Source organism: Gallinula chloropus, assembly GCF_964237585.1.
Source record: "Gallinula chloropus genome assembly, chromosome: 17".
Lineage (NCBI taxonomy): Eukaryota > Metazoa > Chordata > Aves > Gruiformes > Rallidae > Gallinula > Gallinula chloropus.
Window position 1 is genome coordinate 10,014,714 of NC_140102.1, and position 25,554 is coordinate 10,040,267.

Genomic DNA, 25,554 nt, shown 5'->3' on the forward strand with positions numbered 1-25,554 from the left:
TTTGCTGTAGATAACAGGTCATTATAAAGTGATAGTTACACATGTTTCTTCTACATAGAATTGCTCCTTTACAGTAACAGAATTCAGAGATGGTATCACTGGGTAAGCACAGTTTAAAGCTATTTATGTTACAGCTGTATCTTTTGTACTGCCTAAGTAATGCAAAACCCACTTGTATATGTAACAAGTATCCAGTGAAACCAGAAAGAGGAAGGTGTTTAAGACTGCTTTTACAAAGTCAAAGACAACTTACAAGACGAGCAACTTGTAGGTTTGTCACAGTAGTGCCTGTGAGAACTGCACCAGGGCGAGGTGCTGTAACAGCAGTGAGCTGTTGGGTTTGCTGTTGCTGCTGCACTTGTACTTGTGCTGTTTGCTGCTGTGCCCCTTGCTGTGTCTGCTGCGCTGCCTGCTGCTGGGGAAGCTGCAGTTTCTGCTTCTGCAACTTGATCAGCTGCTCCTGCAAAAATTGAATACTTCTATCATTTCCAATTTTTTACATGGCTACAGGAAAACAACAGATGAATCTGGAGCTTTAAAGGAGAAACATTCTATGCTTGACTTCAGTTAAGATCAAAGAGCTAAGAATGCAACTCTGTTACACGGTGTGTCACCAGCACAAAAGTAATGGTAAATGCTTCACAACCTGACCTACTGTGTCAGCAGTACTACCTGAAACAGCTATCAGACCCTCTGCATTCATGACGTTAGTGCCATCAAAAAGAGCTAGCCAAACACTCAGGGTACAACACACACTGCTAATGGTGCTTACAGTAACTACAAGAGTAACATGCCACCTCACTTCAGAAGCATTTCCTCACCTGTGACAATTTCCCTACAGTTTTTATTTGAGCTGGAGACTGGGCTTGTGCCTGAGCCTGAATCTGTGGGACCTGCACCTGAGCAGCCTGCTGCTGCTGTTGCCTCAGGAGCTGGAAGTGAGCAGGGGTGATTGTTTTGCCAGACAGCTGGACTGTTGGTGTAGCTGTGAATAAAGAAAAAACAAAATGCTCTGAAGAGAGATTTTCAATATTCAGCTTAATTCAATGATTTTGCCTGAAAAGTCAAGTCGTTAAATGCATATTTTTCTGCTCCAGCAGTTTGCAGACTAACTACAAACATCACCACATTAGTATAAACATGATGTAAAAGCAGAGTAAATAATAAAATACATGCTTTCTTCACAATGTTTTTCAGCCGAGACAGTAAATTCTAATATTTTACTGCCAGATCATTAATAAAACTTTTTTAATTGCAATACCTGGGGGACAAGCAGCTCTCTATTGCAACAGTTTATCCTGAAATACTGGAGAAAAAACATCACCTGATCACCAACAATAAAGCAAGTTAAAAGTCACAGCACTGTGGAATTGTGCTGCCAAAAAATCCAGACTTTCAATATTGTGGGGGCCATGGTGGTCCAGCAACCCACCGAAATTACGGAGCCCTTTATGTACCTTTGGAAAAAAATCCCTCCAGATATGATTATTACCTGGTGTAACTTGAGTCACCAAAGATCTTGTCTGAGTTTGCACGGGTGTTAAGTTTGTAGTTACTACTGCTGATGCTGTCACTGATGTTACTGCCCGAACTCCCTGGGTAGATGCTATGGTCACCAGCTCCGTGGAAGCAGCAGGTGCTGCCGCAGTTCGCTGCTGGGTATGTACCACTTGTGCAGTTGCAGTGCCTCCCGAAGTCTGAAAAGGAACAAAGTCATCATTTCTCACAGTTTCTCATATAAAGCTACAGAACTTTATGGAAACAGACTCCACGACTTTGGAAACAAAGATCAAATATACAAAAAAATGCAAAAGCAAAGAAGGTCCAACTCTAACACAACTATCTGTTCAGCTAAGTCTCATAATCCACATCTGGCTAAATCTTCTCCAAACAGGCTGAGCACCAAACCCTTAACTAGATTACAGAAATTTGATTTTACCACTTTTCTTTTTTTTTTTGCTTGTTCTTCCATAGTCTTGAACCATTAAAGTAATAATAAAGATCATAATTAACAAAGCACAAAACAGTTACAGGCTGGAAATAATAATGACATAACACACTCTCTATGACAGCACCTGTCATTATTTTATGTTATTTTAGCAGCAGTATTTTTTTTATGTGTTTAAAAAAAGGTACTTAGGGATATGGTTTAGCATAGGACAGGAATGGTTGGACTTGACAATCTTAAAGGTCTTTTTTCTTGTAATTATTTGATTCTGTGATCTACAGGGCATTTTTTTCTCATAAACTGCTCCACTGGGTTTTATATTTTGGCAAGGGTTTGATACAGAATCACATAATGAACATGAAATTTGCAAGAAGCAGAGCTTCTGATAACATGGAAAGCTAAAGGAGGAAACAGTTCTGCTGAGAGAGCATTCAACCCAGCTCAGTCCAGGCACACAACTAGCAATGCAATCTACTCACAGTCAGCGTCCCCGGTATAACAGGTGAAGCCAGACGTTTATTGATGGGCTGAAAGGTAGCAGCAGGGACTCCAGCAACAGTATTCACTATGACATTTCCACTCACTGTAGCTGAAAGCAAGCCAGGATTAAATATGAGATTCTAAAAATGAAAATCCCAGAGTCCTATCATCTCCAATGCCTGATTATAAAGTCTTCTTACCAGTCTGTATGCTCGTCCCCGTAACTGCTGTTTTGATTGTGCCCGCCTATTTAGGAGACAATTAAGGCAACAGTTCAGAAAAACATAAAAGAAAACTGAATATAGCTCTTATGCTACTATGCCATTTAATGCAATGCTGTATTCCACAAGTGACAACGTAAGAAAATTGCAGTAAGATGCAGACATACTTCTTCAGTGGTTCATTCATTTTACACATTAACAACTGATGTATATACCAGGATTCTGCCATGCTAATGAGCCATTTGAGTCCAGTCAAATATCTGGTAGATACTGGTAATTTGACATCCTTACACCTGAACATCACTGCACAGCAGACACACAGCAATATTTATGGGTCTGAGCCCACATTCTGCCTCTTCTGTAAAAGGTGTAGTATTCTTGCTCTTCAACAAGAACAATAAAATAATCACTACCTGCATATCTTAGTATGCAAACTGGATTGGCTCTGAAAGAAAAAGCCACAGACCTGTCTTCAGACTCATTAAAACAGACTCTAGATTTATGAAGCCATGAAAACTTTGCAAAGATTCACAGTAAAACAACCATGACAGGTCCTGTAGAACGCAACATTCCACTTGCCTTTAAAAGTTAATAAAGCTTTTTGTTTTAAGCCACTTTAACGAAGCCGTTCTTACAGCTTCATTCTCTTTATTGCCGAAGTTCTCCGTACAACACTGTTCATTGACTGTGTAAATGTATTTGCTTAGACTTTGATTAAATTAAACTGAAAAGGGAAAAAAAAAAATCTTTGCAAAGCATATGGTAGTTTTCCACCTCAGGCTGCGAAGATCTACGGCTGTAATTGTACAAACGCAGTCTTAATAAATGAGCAAAAAGGAAGATATCCAGCATACTCAGAGGAAAAAACCCCACAAACCAACCAACCAAAAAACCACAGAGTGAAGAAAGTTTTGATCTCACTACACTAATGTAAAATTCTCACTTTCCAGGGAAAACAAAACACACAACCATTGTACACACAGAAGAACTGAAGTTACTACACCAGAGGCACCAAGCCCTCCCTTTCTTACCAATACTGCTGTGTTGGCCACTGTAGTTACCGCAGTCTGCACTACTGCCTGTTGCTGCTGAACTACCTGGGCCTGGGCCTGTGGCTGAGGCTGGGCTTGTGCTTGCTGTACCGCTGGCTGCTGAGCTTGCTGCTGGCCAGCCTGCTGCTGCTGAGGCTGTGGGCCTGTCTGCTGCTGTGCCCTCTGCTGTTCAGCCAAAGCCTAGGAAGAAAAGTGAGAGCTTCAGTCTCTTCAAAACTGTGCATGAAACCATCAGGAAGGAGGCTTTTTTTCCAAAAGAAAAGAAGAAACCAACCCCCTTTCACTCTAAGCATGTGATGTGATACGTGTGTGTGTGCAGGGACAGCACAGGAATCCTTCTGCACTGTAACTCTCTGACTCCCAAGTTACATGACCTAAGTAGTTTCAAAGTACAAGCTATACTCATGGCTATATGGCCCAGAGCATAGCACAACTATCAGTTTACCATCAACAAGTAAGGAAAGGTAGCTATTTCTGAATAACAACGAAGGCTAAAAGATGGCCAAGAATAAAACAAGATTTTTATATGTTTTTACATGTTTTCAGTATGTTTTCTAAAAAGATGCTTCTAAACAATGAGTGTGACATCATAGCCCCGCTTTGGAATATGGATGTCTGAACAATATAATTCACAGCTGCCCATAATATCTACTGTACTGCCAAACTTTTGGGGTTTTTTTTTGCTGCCCAGGAGGCAGCTTTTCTCATACTTCCTCTGTTGTCTAATTTTTTAATTACTACAGTGTGTATAGCTGAGATGGAGACCATACCTTTTTCTCCTTTGCAATACGTTCTGCTCGGAGGGACGCAACTTGAATTGGAGGAAGTGGTTTATCATAGGTGATTCCACTGGAAACGATGAAACAAAGCACACGATCATTAACAATAAATGAGAGTTTAAAAAGAAAGAAAAAGGAAAAAAAAGCACACTTTTATGCAATTCATAATTCCTTTAAGACAGAGTGCCCACCTTTCTGCAAGCACTGATGCATGCTTTGGGTTCTTCTGGAAAGGATTCATGCCAAGTCTGAAATTGAGCAAAACTGTGTTACTGGAGACAGAAAAAACTTGGTAACAGTATTTAATTTCACAGGTTCTAGTGGATGACACCACGGTTTTGGAGAGGTTATCATGATATTCCCACCAGTACTGGAGCTTGCATACAGACATTTTAAGAAAGACACAGACTAAATAATATATGAATATAGAAAAGGTTACTGCAGGGATACACATAAAAACAATGTACTACTAGACAGGACATAAACATTTACAATTCAGGTAAATGCAAAGCCTAGTTTATCAAGTAGATTAACAAAAATCAAACGAGGTCTCTTCTGCTCTTCATCACATAAAACAAATTCATGCAATGAGTAAAAGCTAACTCAAAAACTTGAAATACGAGGTATTCCAACAACAGAAGCCCAAGACACAAGAAGAGAGCCGGGACAGAGAAACAAAACAGCAGTTTGATGCAGAGTGTACAATAACTCTCAGTTGCAAAAGCAATTCAGAACACCATTTCCAGGAGATCCGTGGTGTCAGGCACTGAATAAGTCCAGTTAAACTTACAGAGGTTTGATAGGTGGACTTCTTTTCCCTGCAATCATTTTCATCATCTCAAAATGATTAGTGTAAAGTTGCGTGTGGGTGGCACCCTCATCTTGAGCATAGATCTGATTGGTACGAAGCGGGCGACTGTTTTTAGTCTAAAAAATGAAAACAAATCAACTTTCAATTGCAAACACACCCACGTGGTGCTTCGTCTATGTATAAACACATGGTGCACTTGTAGATTACTTAAAAACGTACGCCAACATATCTATCACAGGCTGGTTTCTGCCTCGTGTCACTGATAACTTACTGTTACACAAAACTCTATGGGAAATATATAAAGAAAGAGCGAAATAAGGAGCAGTTCTCACGGTCACACTGGCATCAGCACTTGGGGACATACAGAATGGCAAACTCTAATTTGAAAAAGAATCTTTGCTTTAGTTTAGATTTTGCAAGTTTAATTCAGTACCCAAACCAAGAGCCCATTAGTTGATAGTTATGCATAGCGCACACGTAATATAATAAAACCATCACTGCACTGCTCTCCCAACAAAGCTATGTTAACATTCAACACACCATGCCACGCTAACATTTGGCTTCTCCTAAGTAGAAACTGCCAGTCGGGGACAAACCTGCTTATTAGTCAGAGAATGGGACTACAGTCAGAAGTTCTAGATTCTCTACCCAGTTCTGTCACTAATGTGCTGTATGGTTTGGAAGAAGTTGTTTACAATCATGGAATTTGTTTTTGCTTCTGTTGTGTACTATCATCCTCATTTACTACAAGGTGTTTCAAGAATTCAATCCTCTATATATGTGTAATCCACTTAGACCCTAGCATGAAGTACATTCTTAGAGATCTTTAAGTACTGTCATAATACTCAGGATAAGTTACATGGTGGTTGTTAGGTGGAAAAATACCCACTACAGTTTAAGTGAAATCACAAACTTCTTGCATGATTTAAAATTTATCTACCAAATCCAAAAGCTGAAGTCTGGTGTCAATCCACTGTATCAACAAAGAAAGGAAAAATAAATTTGGAATTTTAATTGATGTTTCAGAACTCAAGTAACACTCAACATGGATCTCATATGAATTATCTGCCCACCTCCATTGCTGCTAAATACCACAGTGTCTAGATTTGATTTTGAAAGAATACCAATGCACACCTTATAAATACTTTTTGTCTTCTTTTTAGGATTAGCTTCGTACATTAGCTGTAAAATAAGAAGGAAAGTTAGATGATCTTTTGTGGAAGATTTTGTTCAGGTGCTTTTTCTTTTCAAAGAAATCACATAAAATAAGTGGAAATCCTGATGAGGATAATTTTATAATGTTTTAAAAGTTATTTATTTACACAGTCGAAACATTTAACAAAAAGCATGTGTTTACGGAGATAAGGAAAAAAAACTCTACAAACTTAAGGTAAAAAAAGACACCTCATTCTATGTAAACTCACCTTTCCTTCTTCCCTTGGAATAATGACATTTTCGTATCTGTTCCGGCATTGTTTTGGTGAGCGATAGACTCTGCTGCATGAGTTAACAACATCGCTAACAAGGTCCCAATTGGGAGTGTGTGCTGGCGATACAACAGCAAGATTTAAAGGAAGCTCCAGCAGCTGCTTCACTGCCTGCAACAGATAAAGGTACAAAAGCTTCAGATGACAAATCATTCTGATCTTCCAAACCTACCCTTATCTGCATGTGCCCACACACCATTACTACAATGATAGAGAGCGCTACAGGTTCACCTGCACTCGCAGGGAATAAATAAGCACAAAATGCTGTTACACAGACTGACGTGCAAGAAAACACATGGAGACTGGTCTAAGAGCAGCAGTGAGCGGCCATTCAAGCACTGCTCTCTTCTCAAGGATGGGAGAACCTTAGCTGCGTTATCCAATGTGCAGCCAGCATAACTAATCTGGAAGATAATAGTAAGCTTTCTCTTCAACAAAAACAGGGCTTAATCATGCATTCTGTAGTTTAACATTTAATTTATCCTTAGAGGGACACAAATGATAGGGCAATCTGTTCTGAGTTATGTCAGCAAAATGCCAAACTAACCATTAAAAATCAGAAATAACCTTGAAGAGATAAAGCACAGAGACATTTCTGAAATTAGAAGCAAAAATACAGTAAGATGTAACAGCATAAAGTGCAGGTATCATCTGACCTGCAGAAGTGCCCAGTCTTCACTGATCAACCACTCCGGATTATCCTGCCCAGCCTCAGCAGCTGGTTTGACAAGAGTTGGCAAGGGCTTGGCAAACTGTGTCTGTTGTTTCAGCAAAATGTTCTTCTTCTGCTCCTTGCCCTCTCGGCGCATTTTCAACATACCCGGAGTTGCTCGATCAAAAAGTGAGCGAGGTGGAATAACTGTCTCTCCATGACGTTGCTTTTTCTTCCTGCCTGCAGCTATGACAAAAAAAAACCCAAACATTTTTTGTAAATAGTTACTGTAATTCTTTGATTCTTCTGCAATTTACAGCCACAAAATGCTCCTACTCGTGTACAGAGTATTCCCCACTGCCTCTTAAAAGCATATGGTCAGCAACTACAGAGAGCCTCGTATAGAGATCAGTCTTGTCCTAACTCAAATAACAGAATACCTGTTTTCTAAAACTCTCCTTTTTGAAACACCTCTATGTCCAAACAGAAGGACACACTATAAGAACTGGGGCTTCCAGTGATTCCACTGCTCCAAGACCACAGTGAGAAAAGACTTCTCACCTCTTCAAACATGCAGATTTGATTTTTATGGGACCAGACATGTAGGATATATAAAAAAATCCCACGTTCTGGGTTTGCTTTTTTTAATTTCAGCAATAAATCTCAAAACACTTTTGAACAGACATTTACCAGATGGATCTGTTTTGTGTCGCTTACGTTCCTTCCTGACATACACTGGAGGCAACTTTGATTCTGGAATAGGCGAGGTATCATACATCAGGCACATAACAGAATCTATGTAGATATCGTTGTCATCCTGAGGTGGAGTGGGAGGAGTCCAAAGCTGCACAGAACAAAATTTGTCGTTACTGCAGAATTAACTCTCCACTAATCTTTATGTTTAGGAAAAAAAAAAAGGCCTATTTAGGCTGCCTGCTGTTACTTTTACTTACTGGCATTATTTCGGTTTGGCCATCTGGACCTTCATAGACATATTCCTACACAGCAAAAAGAGAATACAGTTCAAATGATCCAGCTGAAGCCTGAAGGAAAAGGTATTCTCCAAATAACTGTTAAGAAAGACACTATTAAGAAAAACAAGAACTAATCAAGAATTACTTTGTTGTATGCATCCTCCCGAGTGTACGTAAGGAGTTCCTCTTCATCCTCCCAAAGCATCCTTTGCTCTTTTTCTTTCATCTCTTTCATATGCTGGACTTCCCATGCTTTCTTTGCAGTTCTCAATTCCATCTAGATGAAAGTCAGACTCCTTGTAAACTTTATACAGTAACAGACACTGGATGAAAAGTTACCAATCTGTATTTTTATGGACAAGCTCCTTAAACTTTAAGATTTCAGTGCCTGAAAATGTCAAAGCAATTTCCTAACAGATAGCCACAATCATTTAGAAGAGTTTTTTTGGTCTCTGCTGAGGGCCTTTAAACCCTCAAAATAAAGCAAATTCAGAATTTCAGTTAAACAACCAAGACAACCAAGACACTGTTCCTTCACCCAACCAAGTAGACTCACTGAAATTAATGATTTTTTTCCCTGCTATCAATGGACTACAGCAAATATTTGCTGAGCTCTGCTGAAGGATGTCCTCCCCATTTTGTATAAAGGAAATTAAGAACTGACACCTGCTTAAACCAAGAGAATATGACAATAATAAGCCTTCCCTAAGCCATTCCAGTGTTCATAAAGTACAGCAAGAGAAGATCACAGAAATGCCTACAATATATTCCATGTTATTGGAGAAACTTCCATTTTACATTGAAAATATAAAACTGCTTGTACATACTGTGACTGAAGAAGATAGGAAAGAAAGATTTGTTGGTTTACCTCATTCAACCGTGGCTCATTCTCATCAACTGAAACGTGGAAGAGTTCTAAATAATTCAAAGCATACTTCTCTATTGGAGTCAGCTGAGAGAATGCATCAACGAGAAAAAAAAGGTTAGTATTGGGGAAAATAAAAGAAATGTTAAGTGAGGAGAGTGTATCAAAGCTCTCCTTAAAACTAATCTCCCCCTCTGATGGCTTAACATCTTAAATCAGCAGATTTCTCATCCATTTAATGGGAGTATCAATCCCATAGACAACAAAGTTGTTTTAAGACCAGACTGCAAAGAAATTGAAATATTTCAACTAAACATTACTCTTTAACCAAACATTCATGGCAAGTCATGGTACCTGATCCACAACAGCAACCAGCTCCTGCAGCTGTGAGGGCTCTTCATTGTATTTTGAATCCCAGAGCTCTGTGATTAACGGTTCGATGCTTGACTCGGGTCCCATTTCTAGTATGTGATCATTTGACTCCTCATCCTCTCGTTCAATACTGTTGAGGGCCTTTCAGAAAGATATATTTTTAAAATAATGAAGACTTTAAAAAAACATGGAAAGAAATCCCATAAAAAGTCCACTGAAATCCTACACAAATTTTTGGAATGTGTTTCTGCTGAGATAAGAGAAAGAGCCTCCAGAAAGTGTACAACTTAACTGTGGACTTTTGGAAGTTTTGTTACATTAGAGAGGAACATAAAACCACCAGGAAAAGAGATACACCCAAATGAAAAAAGGTAAGACAGCTATTTAATATTTATGTTGCACAGCTGTATTTTTAATGTACATGTTAATAATTACCTCTATGAATGGTCTTGCGACTTTAGGCGAAATATTTTCTGCTGGAGATGGCTCTTGAGAAAGTACTACAAATTCTTCTGCTTTCACTCTAAATCCAGAATCCTCCATAGGAGAATGAACCTCAAACAATTCCTGAATCGTTTGCTTAGTAAGCATAAGAGAAAAAGAGGATTACATTCAGATTTTAGGATCATTTTATGTTTTTATGTAACTTTGAATGAGCTCAGGTTCAAGTGACCTCACAAACTATCGACTGACTAGAGAAAATATATCTATTAATTTTGGAAAATTGCCCCTTTTACCTTCAGTAACTTTCTCCTGCAGGATGGAGTAGAACAAAGTATTAACCATTTGTATACAGAAAAATCAGAAATAGAGAGTCTCATCCTGCATTACCACATTGGGAGCCACTGTCTTCTGCATCTTCAGAGCAGCAATTGAGAACCTATCTAGCTAAATACACATTTTTAAAGCTGTTGAGACATTCATCCTTACAAGTTCTGCAGAATTTTGTGACAGGGTGTAAGAAACCAGAATACATTAAGTCACACAGGTGATGCCACTGCATCATTATGCAAGTAACGGAAGAAAAGCAGATGGATGGTATTTGAGAGAATGTGGCCCTAACATCTAAGTTCAAACAATCATGAAATCTAATATGCTTACCTATTTATTCAAGCCCAAACAGATTTCTACTAAACTGTTATTAAACACTCCTACACAGATGCCTGAATTCATTAAACACTTCCACACAGGTGTTTGAATGTATTTTGAATATTAACTTACCTGTGTTAAAAAGGCCATTGAATAGTCATTTCCCTGAGCAGCTACTTCTCTGATCAAGTCCTTTGTGCCATTTTTCAGCAGCTTCTCTTCTACAGAATTACCACTGACAAGCCTAAAAAAATAAAAACAGAAACACGGTAAGTCCTTTTCAAAACAGCCTTCAGAAGCAAAAAGAGGTGGGTTTTTTTTAGTGCTTGTACATGCCCAGAACAAAACATATACTGCCAACCTCTACTTTCTTTTAACAATTAGTGTAACTTTATTTTAAAAAAAAGTTTACAAAAACCCAACAAAACCAGGTAAAAAACCCACCTCAATTAAAATATTCCAGGTAAACTAGCAGACAAAACCCATGAAAATTAAGAAAGATCACAATTTTATAACAACCTGACATCTTTTTTATTGAAGGAAGTCAAAATCTTCAGCACTGTTTGCACTCTATTTCAGATCATACAGAGCAGCACTACCTCAATTAACTCTACATAAAGCATGTTAAATGCAGTCGTTGACCTGTAACCATCACCTGTATATATGGATATCTTTACATCTCCCAATTCTGTCACACCATTCCTGAGCTTTTGCATCCATCACTGGGTTGAGATCATTGTCATAGAACACAACAGTGTCTGCCTCAACCAGATTGACTCCGGTGGAACGACTGTGAGAGGAAAGGATGGCACAGAAAATGCGCTTGTCTCTGTTGAAAATTTTCATCAGCTCCTACATAAACAGGATAGAAGGAAGGAGTAAGTAAAGCATATACCAAAATAAAATACCAAACCAAATTCACTATAGTCTAATAAAATCAGATAAAAAACAAGTTAAGAGTTTAGAAATAAGTAAGAAACAAGGCATAAACCCTTCCCCTCCCATAGAAAATAACATCCTGAGCAACACACATGGCTGTTCCAGCAGACAATCTTTAGGTCAAACTTACCTGTCGTTGTTCATGGTTAGCATATTCATCAATCCTCACAAACGTGAGGAAATGGAAATTCAGGAACAATTCCAGTATGTCCAACATCAGAATCATCTGTGACAATATCAGTACACGACGCCCTTCAGATTTCAACTTCTGAAGCAAGACAGCAAGAGCTTCTAATTTTCCTGCATTTCAAACAAGAAAAAACAATAATCATTTTATACAGACACTCCACTCCTGTGAAACAGGAAACCATTGAAATATTATGACCAAATGTCCTCCTTTACCTGAGTCATACTGCACCAGCCGGAGGTCAGGGAACTGTAGCAAGTGAGGAGTTGTAATCCTTTGCAACTGATGCAAGTGTGGAGCTGCCTTCTGCTTAAGACTGTGCTTAAGGAGTTTCATTCTGTGACTATAAGAAGGGGGGGGATTTGCTACATACAAACATGGGGGTGCAGCAACTGCAGCTGGCAATACGAAGAGAGCCCTGTGAAAAGCAATAAAACCAGGGAATACCAGTTTTAAAAGTTACAGACAAAATTATAATCTGCAGCAGTAATTTTCAGCCTGTCAACCACATAATTTTGCACTACTATCTAACCACGTTGTTAGAGTGACTTAGCAGTGTTGATATTCTCTATCTCCCTTTACCTTTTTGTTTTGCTTTGTCTGCTATGACAGTAGCTTCTGCTAAGGTGTCTGCACTGTGACCACTGCATTCAGTCAATGGAGCACAAATATGATGAAGAAACACCCATCATACAACATTTACAAAAAGCAACTCAAAAAGGTTCAAGGAGTTCTAATTGCGTTTTATGTTTCTAGAAAACCGCAGCTATCGCCCTGCACATAACCCGCTCAACGTCAGCTGGAGGTAAACAGCAACTTCTGTCTACAACTCTCTGTCCGAACAACTCTTGCTCTTGGCTCCAAGAGTTACCTACTTGGAACTAAATCCAAAGCATAAAAATGTAAACTGAAGTAAAGTCAGCTGAATTTGGGCTTGAAATTAGGAATGAGGCACGGAAAACTTTTATTATAAAGGCCCTGCTGCACACCATTCACTGCTAAATAAATCAGTCTAAACCAAACTACCTCATGAACACAAACAAAGTTTTAAATCTTTTCTGCACAAGAGTGTTTAAGAAATAACTAAATGCGGTAAAGGCTTACAAGGCAGAGTCCATGCATTACCTGTTAACAACATCCTTTAGAGATTCCTGCTGCTGACGCAAAGTCAGGATCATTTCTCGCAGTGGGTTACTTGGGCCTCCAGAGGCACTTGAAGAAAGGCAACAGTTCACAAAGCCAGCCCACCTCCAGCTGTTGGCCTCACTGGAAGACAGCTGAGAAGGCTTTCTTTCACCAGTCAAAGAACAAATGCTCAGCAAGTCTCTGCCATACATTGGGGCCCGTGAACAGCGGCGCTCATTGCCACAAAATATTCTGTCCAGGCGCTCCTTCAAAAGTCGGTTCTTTTCTTCATACGTTTCCTTTGCCAAGAAAAGTTAAAAAAAAAAGAGACACCATGTGCTGCTCATCACAATCACTTCCAGAATATGAGTTTCTTTAGAATGAAGCTGTCAGGATCAGAGTAATGCGTATTTTATAGCACCAGCATCCTAGAAGTTTTATCAACTACTTGGGCCAATCATAAAAGGTGCAAATTTCAAACAAAGTTTGAAGACTGCAGCTAAATTCCCTTCATATTAAAGAGTCAATTCCACCTGAGTTTAGTATTTTCTTGCTTTTTTACAAGTACATTTTTATAGTCTTAGAAATAAAATCAATCATTTCTATTTGGGACATTTCAATTAACACAATAATATTGACAAAGTGCAGGTCTCACACAGTTCATACTTGATGTTTCCCCACAATTTATAGGTTGTTTGAGCATCTTTTCTAAAAACTTATCAAGATTAGAAATCTGTAAAAATTTGCCCAATTGCCATTCAGTTCAAAACACAGAGAAACTTACAAATCCTTTATTCATGCATTACTACATCGTTATGATATATTTGTCATAGGAACCCGTCTGCTATCACAGCACAAGAAAGCTGTTGGCTGCTTTTATACAGCAGAATTTATTTCAAACTATGGAGTATATATGAAAATGCATCCTGTCAACCTGAAACACTGATAGAAGTTGGGGATTTTACCCACTGTGTAATCATCAAAGCTTCTAATTAATTCCAGCTTTGTAAATTATAGCTTCCAACTATTACATGGACTTTGCATCAAACCTGCAGAGTTGCTTTTCCCTAACAAAATAAAAAGTAAGTACCTGTGGTTGTCCATGTGTAGGTGCTGTTTTTAATCCTGCTCCTATGTCACCAGATGACAAATTAGTAACTGCAGTTCTACCTGGAATACAAACTGAGGATAAACCTTGTGTTTATATATTTATTCTTCTGAAGATTGGTCTCATCTATTATTTTCAAAAGTAGACATTTCATAGCTGTAACACATCATAACTGCAGACAATTTTTTAGTCTAATGTCCATTAGTTACTGCAAATTTGTACTTTGTTACAGATCAGTTATTTGACGGTTATATCAACTGCTTTCACAAAAAATCCAAGACAGAACCATGGAATTTTACTTAGCTTTGCACAAAGACCTGCTGCATTCCTAGTTTATTCACATATCACATGCAGTGCAATAGGTATTAGCTCTAAATCATAAGATTGTTCTAACTTATCTTAAATCACATAAGGTTTTTCAGAAAGCCCATGAATTCCATACAAAAATATATGATGGAATCTCATAGTGGCATTCTTGGGAATTCAAGTGCTAACAGATGTTTTCCCAGACAAGTAACTACACAGTAAGAACATTACACAGGAATAAACTAATCGAAGTTACAGCAATACCCTTCATGTACCAGAAGACTACAGACACTGTGTAGTAGTTATTTTCTTGATAGGATACACAGGCTTCTCTCTCAGCCAGCACGCATTGCTCATCAGCACTGATTATTTGTACTAGAAAAGCAGCACACCCTTCCACTCTTCAGTGTGAAACTGTATTTAGGGGTGAGTCAATGCACCAGTGAAGAATTGCCTTCAAGTTAACAAGCAGGCACTACTCCTGCATTAAGAAGAATACTCCAAGGAGTATGCAGAGGTTTAAGCCTTGCTTTTCCACATTTTTATTACAAACAAGTGAATATGGATAGCCAGTATCAATCCGTTTTTACTGTACAGCTACACATGAACCCAGCAATTATAGTTTCCAATAACCCAAAGCAATGAAATCTACATGGTATTTTATCCAAAATTAAGAGAGTCAAAACAAGCATTTTCACAACTTCCTCCCAAGATGAACAAAGAAAAACACTATTTTTTTAATCAACTGGAAAGAGTATTTTAGTTACGACTGCTTTTACTGGAGCTCTCTTTTTACCACCCTGAGAATAGTATGATGCATGAGTTTTTGTTGAAATCTTGCATCAATTTCCATTCTGAACTATGGCCATATTAGGAATACCTGTAATGGAATCAGAGCTGGAGGGTAAAGCATTTGAGCCACAGATCTTCAGAACTATGACAGAAATCCTTTACCTCAACAACTGGGAGGCTGTTGAAGCTTCATCTCCCCTTTTAATGATAAGACATTTACTCTTCAGAAAGTCAAACTACAACTTCAAGGGCACATTAATAGGTCAAAAAGGAGCAGTATACAGTCTGTTTTGAGGGAATGGTTTACATCCAGAGAAAATTACAGCAGATGGCCATTTCCAGGGAACAATTTCCTAGCACTGCATTCATCATCATTTAACAATCTGCTGGTTTGTAGTAAATGTATCCTAGACAGCAATTTCTCTATTGTTTTTTGATCAACATCTTGATTGTGTTTTTAACCAAGGAACTTACAACATTTGCAGTAAGGCACCAAACACCTAAACAGTATTTGCAGACAGAAAGGGAAATCAGTAGCTTGATTAGAGAAGTAAAGACAATTAGAAACAAGCAAAACCAATGTGGAAAACCAGAGAGGATTGCTGGACATTCTCTGTGAGTATAAAAAATAATCACCCTGGTCTTTCTTTGAAAAAAGTAACACAGTACTTCAAACTTACTTCTTCTCACAAAAATCAGACCTGATACACAACTGGCAAAAAATTTTCTATGTATTTAATACAGTTTCAAGCTCTCCCAAGTTTTTACTAAAAAATTATCTAAAACTCATGCACAAATCCAAGGATTTGCTTCACCTTACATGCTTCTGAACTGAACTTACAGAATTAAGATCTACAACAATTTTAAGTTATATATTAATGTGATTTTAGTAACAACGTTTACATAGAGGTGTTTCTTCATGCTAAAAAACCCACCTTGCTGTGTGACTGCTGTGGAAGTTGGGACACCTGCTTGATGCTGGTTTCCCAAAGCATTCAGAGCATTCTGAACAGTTCCTGCTTGGGAAACCGTCTGCATGACAACCGGACCCTGAGGTCTCAAATACTGCTGACCCGGTGCTGAAACAATCTGAAGAACACTTCCTGAAAATGGAAGATTTAAAAAAAAATTAGACTGGATAAAGTGGAAAAGAATAAACAGTGTTTGCTAGCAAAAGATACTACTGTTACAAACTGGTCATTACTGTTTCAAACTACATTCAAGTTTCCCAGAAAAGTTAATTCCACCAGTCTGATTTAAAGTTCCATAACAGGAGGAAAACACCTAATTCTTCACAGTTAAAGAGGACTTTCATGCTGTGATGGTGTCATTCCAAGTCTAGGTATTTTATATGGAATTTGGACAAAATCCTGTCAACAAAAAAAAATCATCACTTAGCATTCCCTCAATTTAGTTTTATTTTATTGAAAATTTCTGTGTTCTCCTGAATTCAGCAACATACAAACTACCATCAAGGGAAATTTGAGGGCAAAACACATTATAGGTAGAACATTCAAGGCAGGGTAAAAGTTGGGACAAAATTCAGAGGCATACGGATCTTGAAGTACTAATTACAACATTTCAGAACAAGCCAAGGACATCCTCAGTTTTGTCTGTTTCGGCTTATCAGGGAGTTTATTTGAAATAAGGCTTCACTGTATTTTAGCTGTATTGCATGTATGTGAAAATGAGTTCAACAATAAAATATTGAAATACAATACAAAAAAAGGAAGTATCTGTGTGTTTTGTTTGATAAACATTTGTTTTTCAAAAAAGAGTTACCTTGTTATCCTTGTCTCACACAGAATACAGGTAGAGCAGAACAGTACAAGCAGCAGGCATGGAAAAATCTCCTTAACATACAGGAACAAGGAACTGTGCTGCTCCTATCAAAACATGAGCATTCTAAGTAATGGAAAACTCCCTTCTAAAAGAAATACCTTGTAACTGCAAGGGTTGCCCTGCAGTGAGCTGGCGAAGTTGACTATGTGATAAAGTGAACTTGTTCCCTTGGAACTGCAGTGTTACAGGGGTCTCTGGCTGAGCGATTCTGCCTTGTGCTCCTGCTATAGAAGCCAGCTGGGCTATTTTTACTACCTCACCACCTGTTAAAGAGGGAAACAGGCATTAAAAAAACACCAAAGTGGGAGGCAGTTTGTTCAATAGTCACAATTCTAAGATTTGGTTAGTAAACAGGTGCTGAAGCGCCTTCCATGCATAATTATACTTAGTGCATCAAAAGTGTCATATAAAAGTTAAGCAGGTATTGCTTTCTATATTTGTTGGACAAACTGGAAAAAAGCTGATTGTTTAAAGGGTAAGAACATCAACATTTTAGAGGAATCACTTTCATTAGCAAAAACATTAAGAGCTACCTGAAAACTCATGTGACACTTTGAAAAAGAACAGTAAAGACATTAAAGTGATTTTCACTGCCTTTTCAAGAGCAGAAGGAAGGCTTAAGGAAGAGACAAAACTATTCACATGTGGCACTGTAAATACACATTTGAAAGGGGTCTGAAATTTGTTGATGAAACATGACTTATATAAAGCAATCTGCACTTAGACAAACCAAAAAGCTTTAAAGTGACAAGGACCAAGCTTTTTGTGATTTAAATGCAGAAAGGTTAGAGGCATTTAAGCATTAAGTTTCATGATCTCGAGGAAACATCAGCGTGAAAATTTAGCTTTTGTAAAGGCAGTGCATTACCCCAGAGAAAAAATTAATACATCAGTGCTCAGTACTCTAGACACATGCTAATAGGCAGTGCACATACAACCTTAAAGCAAAGCCTCATCGCTTTTCTCTGCCTAACAGTTGCAACGTTCCTCTCCGCGAGAGAGGCCTTTAGCAGATGGATTAGTGTTTAATATGAAAGGAGTAATTAGGATAGAGCTAAAACATTTGGTCTGAAGGAAGTCTTGCCAGCAGAAGAAACATGCAGAAACAGGAGATTAAGTTGACACCGCTAATGTATGTCCACAGCAATTCTATTGTTTCTTATCCAATTTTCGATTTTCCTTGGTCATAAGCAACATACTGAGCAAGGCTAATCAGAAGAGTGAAAAAAAAACAACGATTCTGTACACATTTTAGGGTGCCTAGTAACTTAACCTCATTGTAGTACAAAGGTGGGAGAAACCTTGAAAGGGGAGGCCACTTACTAGGCAACCGTGCCTGGGCCTGAGAGGTCAGTACCAGCCTCTGAGGCAGCACACTCTGTTGGATGGTGTGCGAGGGGGGCTGTGGCTGGGCCTGGCCTAGCTGAGAGGCCGGCGCAGAGGTCTGGCCCCGCGGTTTCACAGGGTTGGCTGCGCTAGTTGCTGTGGTGAAGGTCGCTGCGGGCTGGTGTCTTGGAGCACTGGTGGAAGCCTGAGTTGTCTGAAACTGTGCTGCTGCGGCTGCAATCAATAAGGGTTGTTTGTGCAAGCTGTTAGAGGTTTTAACTCCACTCTTTTAAACAACCTGCATTAAAAAGAAACCTGCCAACAGGATATTAAAATGGCTACAGGAATGGTTTGTCCTTACAGACTGGGATTTCTATCCACACCTTTTACTCCATCCTATTTTTACAACATTATATATTTGGAAAGCATTGTTTAAAGGTTACATAAATACACAAAAGAACTGTAAATTCCCATTTTTGTCAGAAAATTACTCGTTATCCAGGTTTAAATACCAACTGTGCCATATTTACTCCATATGCTAACAGGTTACACAAAGCTTAGTTTTGCATTACACTGGCAGATTGTACTGTACAAACTAGTAGGGAAATATACTGGCAATTAGTCTGTTGGTATTTTTAAGCCATTAGTATTCTAGACCATTAAGCTAGATGGTAAAGGATTCTACTAACAGACTAACGTGTATCTGTCTATGCAGAGGTTCAAGTAACCAACCTAGCGCTAACACTCTTACCTTGATTTGAGGACACTGTAGCTATGGGTGACCTTCCTCTTACTTGTCCCTGTTGAGTTACTGTTGCTGTGGTCACTGTACGTTGTACTTGAGTGCTTGGGAAAACCACAGTCCTGCCCTCAGGTTTTTGACCATACTGAACGGGTTGAAACAACCTGAAAAGAATATGAAGAGTCAAGGTCCATCAGAAGATCAGAGTTTGGCCTTAAAAAATAAACTCTATCGCCCCAGGAAAGTAAAACTGATCACTTCAGATGCTAATCTCTTCCTCGCAGATGGCTGAAGCTGGCAAGACTCAGCACCTCAGCAAACTTTACATGTGGACATTCTATAAAGTCATTTTGCTAAGTCCAAGGAAGAAGAAAACTTTCATTTCCACACATCAATTTAATGCACAATGTATCAGAATTACAGCTTAAACAGTCTATACTAATATCTGGGAAAAAATGGGGTTCTCATATCATTTCTAGAGAGACATCAACACGCCAATAGGTCAATTAGGCAGCTCCTCTGCATGAGAAAAACAGTTCCACGCTACTTTGACTTCACTACTTCACTACGAGAGAAATACTCTTTAAAAAAATGACTGCTGTGAAACTTGGTATGTCTCTTATAACACTGCAAGCACAGCTAACACTGCACACCCAGCTTAGTCTTGAAGATAATTATGTCCATGATCACTTTGCAAACCAACACTCCCTTGCCATAAACAAGGACCCCAAGAATAAAATCAATCTGCTGTTAAAGTAAAAACTATGGGAAATCCATAAACAAACTTTAAATGTAACTGTATGCCACAAAAAACCCTATTAAAATAGAATGTCCAATTTTAAGGGTAAACAAGAAAGCAACAAAATAATAAAATGCAAAGTAGAGTCTGAGGTTTTGTATGAATCACATTACCAGAGATGCAGATGGAATTCTGTAAACCTAGCAACAGGGCTACCCTTTGCACCTGTAAATCTATCTTAAAGGGAGGGCAGTTGTACATACCTGCTTGGTTTGAGCTTCACTGGATTGGGCCTAGCTGGCGGTGGAGGGGAGCTGTAGATTTCTTCAATTAACTTTCTAGTAACTTTTTGTTTTGGTAACACTTGTGCTTCATAATGAGTCATTTTGTTTTCCATTCCAATGAGATCAAAAGGAGACAGGTCTGATTCCTAGGGAAATTGTAAAATAAGGTTTAGAGTGAAAAACCAAATACTGAAGTCTTCTCCACTGTCTATGCACAATTCATTCTGGAACTATAAAGGCACACATATAATTTAGGAATAAAAAAATACAAAGGATGGAAATAAGATCAAACAAAAAGATCATCTGCTCCATTGCTCCTACTTCTCTCTAATGTAACTGTTTCCTTTCATTTTCTCAAAGAGAGGGCTCACTGTTAATGGTAACAAATAGTGATGCCTTCAAACAGCTTGACACAAGTGTATTAAGTCAGTCATTGAATCAAAGACTTCACTCTTATGTGAAAGAGTTAAGTCTTTGTTGCAGTTTTGTATAGCTGGATTCTAATGGAGAAGGGGAGGACTGCAGAGATGGCTTCTTCAAGAAGCAGCCAGAAGCTTTCTGCAGGCCCCAGAAAGCAAACATCGGCCGATTCAAGGCTGGAGTCATTGCTGACCAAGGCCGAGCCCATCAGCGATGGACACAGCACCTCTGGGAATCACATTTAGGAGAAAAAAAACTGCAGGCAGCTGCATTTTGCCCCAAAGGAGGAGTGCGAAGATGTAGGAAGCTGTGCAGACACCAAGACCAGGGGAAAAGGAGGTGGGGGGAAATGATACGCTCCAGGTGCTGGGGACAGAGATTCTCCCTGCAGCCTGTGGAGAAGACCAGGGTGAGCAGGCTGTCCCCCTGCAACCTGTGGATAGTCAGAGGGAGCAGAGACCATCTACAGTCTGTGGAGAGACCAACCCATGCTGCAGCAGGTTTGCTGGGGAACTTATGCCTCTGGGGGACCCCAGGCTGGAGCAGTCTGGGCCTGACAGTCGGCACCCCATGGAAGGGAGCCGTGCTGAGGAAATTGGTGAGGAGATGATACACTGTTAGAAAGGACTCATGCTGGAGAAGTTCATGGAGGACTGTCTCCTATGGGTGGGAACCCAGGGTGAAGAAGGGGAAGGGGGTGTGGAATGTCCCCCCCACCAGCTAAGAAGGAAGACACCTCCAGAGGAACTGACTGAAAACCACCACTCCCCAGTCCCTGCCCCTCCCTGTGCCACGATGGGGAAGAAAGGAGCAAAATTATGACTGAAGTAAAGTCTGATGAGAAGGGAGGGGTGCAGGGAAGTAGAGGTGGTTTAAGATCTGAAGGAAAGCAGCTTTTGAGGAAATGACCAAAACCCCATTCCCCCATTCCCTGCCCCTCCCTGTGCCATGATGGGTGGCTGACAAGGGTTGTGACAGACTAGCTTTGGTAGGCATTTGGCCTCTAGCCAGGTCCAAAGCACCTCAGTCTTGCTTTCCTTTAGCTGCTGAAAGCAAAGAGAAAATTACAGAATGCCATAAATAAGACTCTGCTACTCAGAGTGTTTTCAGTGTTTCAGAATTCCTGCAAACATAAGTATGATGGAAGCAAAGCTAAATTCTCTTTGACCAAGTGCTTCATGAAAAATTACTGATTACAAACCACTTGAAATTCAATCTCGAACTACTACTACTGCAAAAAAGAGATGCAGCAAGTATGCAGTTGGTAGGCACAGCAATAGAAGAGCGAATTCCATCTATTTATAAACCTCAGTATTAAGTACTGAAATTCTATAAGGGCGCTAAGAGAGGAAAAACAGTTTACTTTACTCACCTTCCAAATATCCCTTTCTAGGGCACTCAGCACCAGAGATGCAGTTCTGTATTCCAGTGTTTCTGATACATAAGAGGTACTGGAAAGCCGGGGGTTTATCAGATCAGGGTGATTACAAATCCGTTGCAGCTGCATCAGGACATGCAAGACACTGATGAAGTGTCCACTTTTGAGGGCTTCTTGGGTTCTACCAAATAATTTATACAGAAATACATTAATTTAAGTACAGATTTTATGGACATGTCTCTAAATCAGCAAGGTGAGAACGTTCAATGCAGTATGTCATGCAAAAGTTTTGAAACAAGCTTAGATTTCACCTAGGTCTTTCTAGAGCATTTTAAATAGCACTGTATCAAAGGTAAACATGGAAACAGGACACTCAAGGACCAGAGCTAGATTACAGTCAAACACAACCTAACCAGCTCCCTGTCCTCTATCTGCTTCATTTTCTGTTTCACCCCTACACATATCAATAACCACTTGATAACACAGCACAGGTAAACGGGTGTGAGGAGAAACACTCTGGGATTTACGAAATAAAGAACCACTCACTAGAGACAAATCTTAAAACAAAGTAGCAGCAAACATGACCATTACAACTTGATATTTAGATTCCAGATGTAAATCTGGTTTTCATTAGGCCTATAGCTTCACTTGCCTGTAATTGCAGCTTATAACGTAATTGCATTCTGTTCACTGGTCATAATGAAAAATTTCAGAAAAACACTAAAATACTCCCAACCATAACAATCATTTATCATCTTGCTTAAGCATCAAAAGCAACATCTTTTATTTACTGTTTTAACTCCTTACCCTGGTTGTAATATGACATCTTCATACATAGCTTTTTGTCGACTAGAAAGACGACACTTTAGCACATGTTCATATTTCTTTGTTAGCTGCTTTTCAACATCTCTCTTTGATCTTCGCAAAATAAATGGCTGAATCATCTGAAATATTTCATAATCAAGGGGGGAAAAATTCTCACTTCAAAGATGCAGTTTTACAAGAAGAAGCTAAACTTATTTATGCCTAAATGCATTTGATGGGATAAACCTCACATGCCACATATAATCATATTGCTAAGCACGCAATTGTATTGGCATTAATTTCTGCATGTTATGCTTCAAAAGCTGAGCCTTGCTTATTTTTAAAAGAAATCTCCATACAATTCTGGTAGCAGACATCCCTGTTTTCAGCAGGACTTTCTGTCTGAACTGAACAAAGTTTTAAGAAAGGTCAGAAGTTTCAAGGGTAACCACATCTCTTCCTTTCTTCCTCCTGCCCCTGGCCCTCCCAGCACCTTAACTACTGTAGTAGGACAGATGAGAAAAAGTGACAACATACTCTGTGCAACCTGATGACCAGTTTATGGCAATAATCCTGGTTCTCCTCATTAGCTGCTTTTACTGGAAAATCTAGATACGGTCTGGAAATTCCCGGAATCAGAAAATGTACCATGGTCCACAACTCCATCAATGTGTTATGCAAAGGAGTGTCTATCAGAAGCAAACGATGCTGACTGTGAAGAGTAAACCAAGTTTTTTAACTGATACAGCACTTAGCAGCATTATTATGAAAAGGACATCAATATACAAACATTATTTACTGTAGCTTTAGACTTGTCAGATACACAGAAGAAATAGTAGTGCTAATAAAATTAAATCTAAGATAAATTATCACTTTAATCTTGAATATGCCACAAAACTAGATTCTTCACTGCAAAGTATCAGAACACACAAAGGAGATCTGCTTGGGAGCATGGGGACTGTGAGCAAAGAAAAAGTAGTGTTACAACAGTGGCAACAAAAAGATCCTGGCCATCTCTTTGAATCCTGATTGTTTCAACTAAAGGCAGCCCTATCGATGCGTATCGCAGAGGAATTTGGGCAGACCAAATGTGTGATGTGAAGGGAGAAACTCCCCCTGCCAGCAGGAAACCAATTCTCTGCTCCTCACCTGCGAAGACTGAAAAGTGCTTCCCAGTGTTTCTCAGTCATGTTCTTTATTTGTTGCATCTCATCTACTATTAAGTATTTCCAACGCATTTTCATAAATGCTGTGTGGCTTTTGAACAGCTGTTTGTAGGAGGTGATACAGACATTGAAGCTGTTGGGTTCTGTCCATTCCTATAGAAAAAGAGAGGATGAGACAGAAAATTTAAGACAGAACTCCCATGTATCTCACAATCAGCTATCTCTTCACCAAGAACAGAAAGATGCTATGTCCCAAAGCATTCTAAAGGACAATTTTGGACTTTGAACTATAGCCAGCTCAGAAAGCCGGTAAAGTTTTGCACGTATTGCCCAATACCAAGGAGTTCCAAAAAATGCCTTTGAAAATCTAGAACCATCAGGAGCAAATTATTTTGTAACTCCACTTGTAGAGTTAAAAATTTCTCATCTCATCAGGATGTAAGGAGCATAAAGATAAATGTAGGTTAAAGGAAGAGTCTTGCCATCTAAAATGCTAAACACACAATGTAAGATTTGCAAAAAACAGTACCTGTCTTTTTGCTCTAAGTTCCCTTTGGCTGCCAAAGTAGAGATGTATTTTCAACCCTGGGCACCAGCGTTTCAATTCCAGCTCCCATTTCAGTATGTTACAGCTCCGCACAACAACAAGGTGAGGGCCCCAATTGCCTACAGAAGTGGAAACACAGCAATTAATTGTCAGAAGGCACTTTCTACTATTATGTAATTTAAATTCTCCCCTGATTTTTTAAGTGCAGTACACTAAATCCACCATTAAAAGTGAGATCCAATAGCATCAGAGGTATTTTAATAACTAACCTATTCTTCATTACTTTTCAGACCCCCAAGTACCCCTTGTGCACCTATTTTTCCCACAACTGCATCAACTGCTTGAGTATGAGATACTATGTCCTCAAGAAGCTTTGCCTCAGTTATATTCCTAAACCATCCTCAGTACACCACCACTATGAGTAATTCCTGAGATGATATACAAGACACCCCTCGTCCAACTGTTCATATTCACTCCTTGAATTTAACTATCTGCAGCCATCTGGTCATTAAACAACTTTTAACGGGTTTTTTTATACTAATAAATTAGGCTTCAGAAGAATCTTATCACCAAAAGGTAACAGCAGATTGATCAAACAGTATACTTGATAAAGAGGCACCCCTATGTCACACAACTGAAGGAAGTTTTTCTGACATAATCTTACTTTGGGCGTTAACTAAAGAAATCTGACACAGTTCACCAGAAAAAATGTGACCCAAAGCTACAATTCACAAAGATAATGCTGGCAGAGCACCTCTCCAAAGCTGTTAGGCAAACGACCTTACCTTCATTACAAGCCAAGTGGGCAAAAAATGCAATAATTTGTACTGTTTTTCCAAGCCCAGCCTCATCTGCCAGAATGCCATTAAGATTCCTCCTGTACAGCTTTGCTAGCCACTCAAGCCCAATCTTTTGATATTCTCTGAGAGGTCCATACAGTAGTGATGGAATATTGTATTTTACCTGTAAAATGAATGATTTGATACTTACTTTCTGAGTTAAATTCACGGAACAAGTAATAAAACATAAGCATACAATAGTTCAATAACTGTAATTTGTTGCCAAAATCTGTGAAATGATGAAAAAAAAGCATTCTTTATCTAAAAGTAGCAGAAAATG

At 39.0% G+C, this 25,554-nt stretch overlaps 1 protein-coding gene across 1 annotated transcript in view; it reads right to left on the reverse strand.

The window, feature by feature from the left end:
- The window catches only part of EP400 (E1A binding protein p400), a gene marked incomplete at its 5' end in the record, with an annotated part of 48,651 nt that overhangs the window by 6,126 nt on the left and 16,971 nt on the right, over positions 1 to 25,554 (reverse strand). Inside the window, 35 exons of the mRNA XM_084272192.1 lie at positions 254 to 460; positions 822 to 985; positions 1,493 to 1,697; positions 2,428 to 2,537; positions 2,629 to 2,674; positions 3,681 to 3,881; positions 4,472 to 4,550; positions 4,672 to 4,728; positions 5,271 to 5,407; positions 6,426 to 6,473; positions 6,716 to 6,889; positions 7,435 to 7,676; positions 8,121 to 8,274; positions 8,384 to 8,428; positions 8,550 to 8,681; positions 9,273 to 9,356; positions 9,624 to 9,782; positions 10,077 to 10,220; positions 10,863 to 10,974; positions 11,386 to 11,582; positions 11,800 to 11,969; positions 12,072 to 12,274; positions 12,982 to 13,280; positions 14,072 to 14,163; positions 16,123 to 16,290; positions 17,128 to 17,292; positions 18,353 to 18,589; positions 19,107 to 19,261; positions 20,100 to 20,266; positions 21,913 to 22,099; positions 22,726 to 22,862; positions 23,260 to 23,434; positions 23,872 to 24,041; positions 24,418 to 24,554; positions 25,221 to 25,398. Coding sequence (XP_084128318.1) covers positions 254 to 460; positions 822 to 985; positions 1,493 to 1,697; positions 2,428 to 2,537; positions 2,629 to 2,674; positions 3,681 to 3,881; positions 4,472 to 4,550; positions 4,672 to 4,728; positions 5,271 to 5,407; positions 6,426 to 6,473; positions 6,716 to 6,889; positions 7,435 to 7,676; positions 8,121 to 8,274; positions 8,384 to 8,428; positions 8,550 to 8,681; positions 9,273 to 9,356; positions 9,624 to 9,782; positions 10,077 to 10,220; positions 10,863 to 10,974; positions 11,386 to 11,582; positions 11,800 to 11,969; positions 12,072 to 12,274; positions 12,982 to 13,280; positions 14,072 to 14,163; positions 16,123 to 16,290; positions 17,128 to 17,292; positions 18,353 to 18,589; positions 19,107 to 19,261; positions 20,100 to 20,266; positions 21,913 to 22,099; positions 22,726 to 22,862; positions 23,260 to 23,434; positions 23,872 to 24,041; positions 24,418 to 24,554; positions 25,221 to 25,398 — 5,337 coding nt within the window. The remainder of the gene's footprint in view (positions 1 to 253; positions 461 to 821; positions 986 to 1,492; positions 1,698 to 2,427; positions 2,538 to 2,628; positions 2,675 to 3,680; positions 3,882 to 4,471; positions 4,551 to 4,671; positions 4,729 to 5,270; positions 5,408 to 6,425; positions 6,474 to 6,715; positions 6,890 to 7,434; positions 7,677 to 8,120; positions 8,275 to 8,383; positions 8,429 to 8,549; positions 8,682 to 9,272; positions 9,357 to 9,623; positions 9,783 to 10,076; positions 10,221 to 10,862; positions 10,975 to 11,385; positions 11,583 to 11,799; positions 11,970 to 12,071; positions 12,275 to 12,981; positions 13,281 to 14,071; positions 14,164 to 16,122; positions 16,291 to 17,127; positions 17,293 to 18,352; positions 18,590 to 19,106; positions 19,262 to 20,099; positions 20,267 to 21,912; positions 22,100 to 22,725; positions 22,863 to 23,259; positions 23,435 to 23,871; positions 24,042 to 24,417; positions 24,555 to 25,220; positions 25,399 to 25,554) is intronic.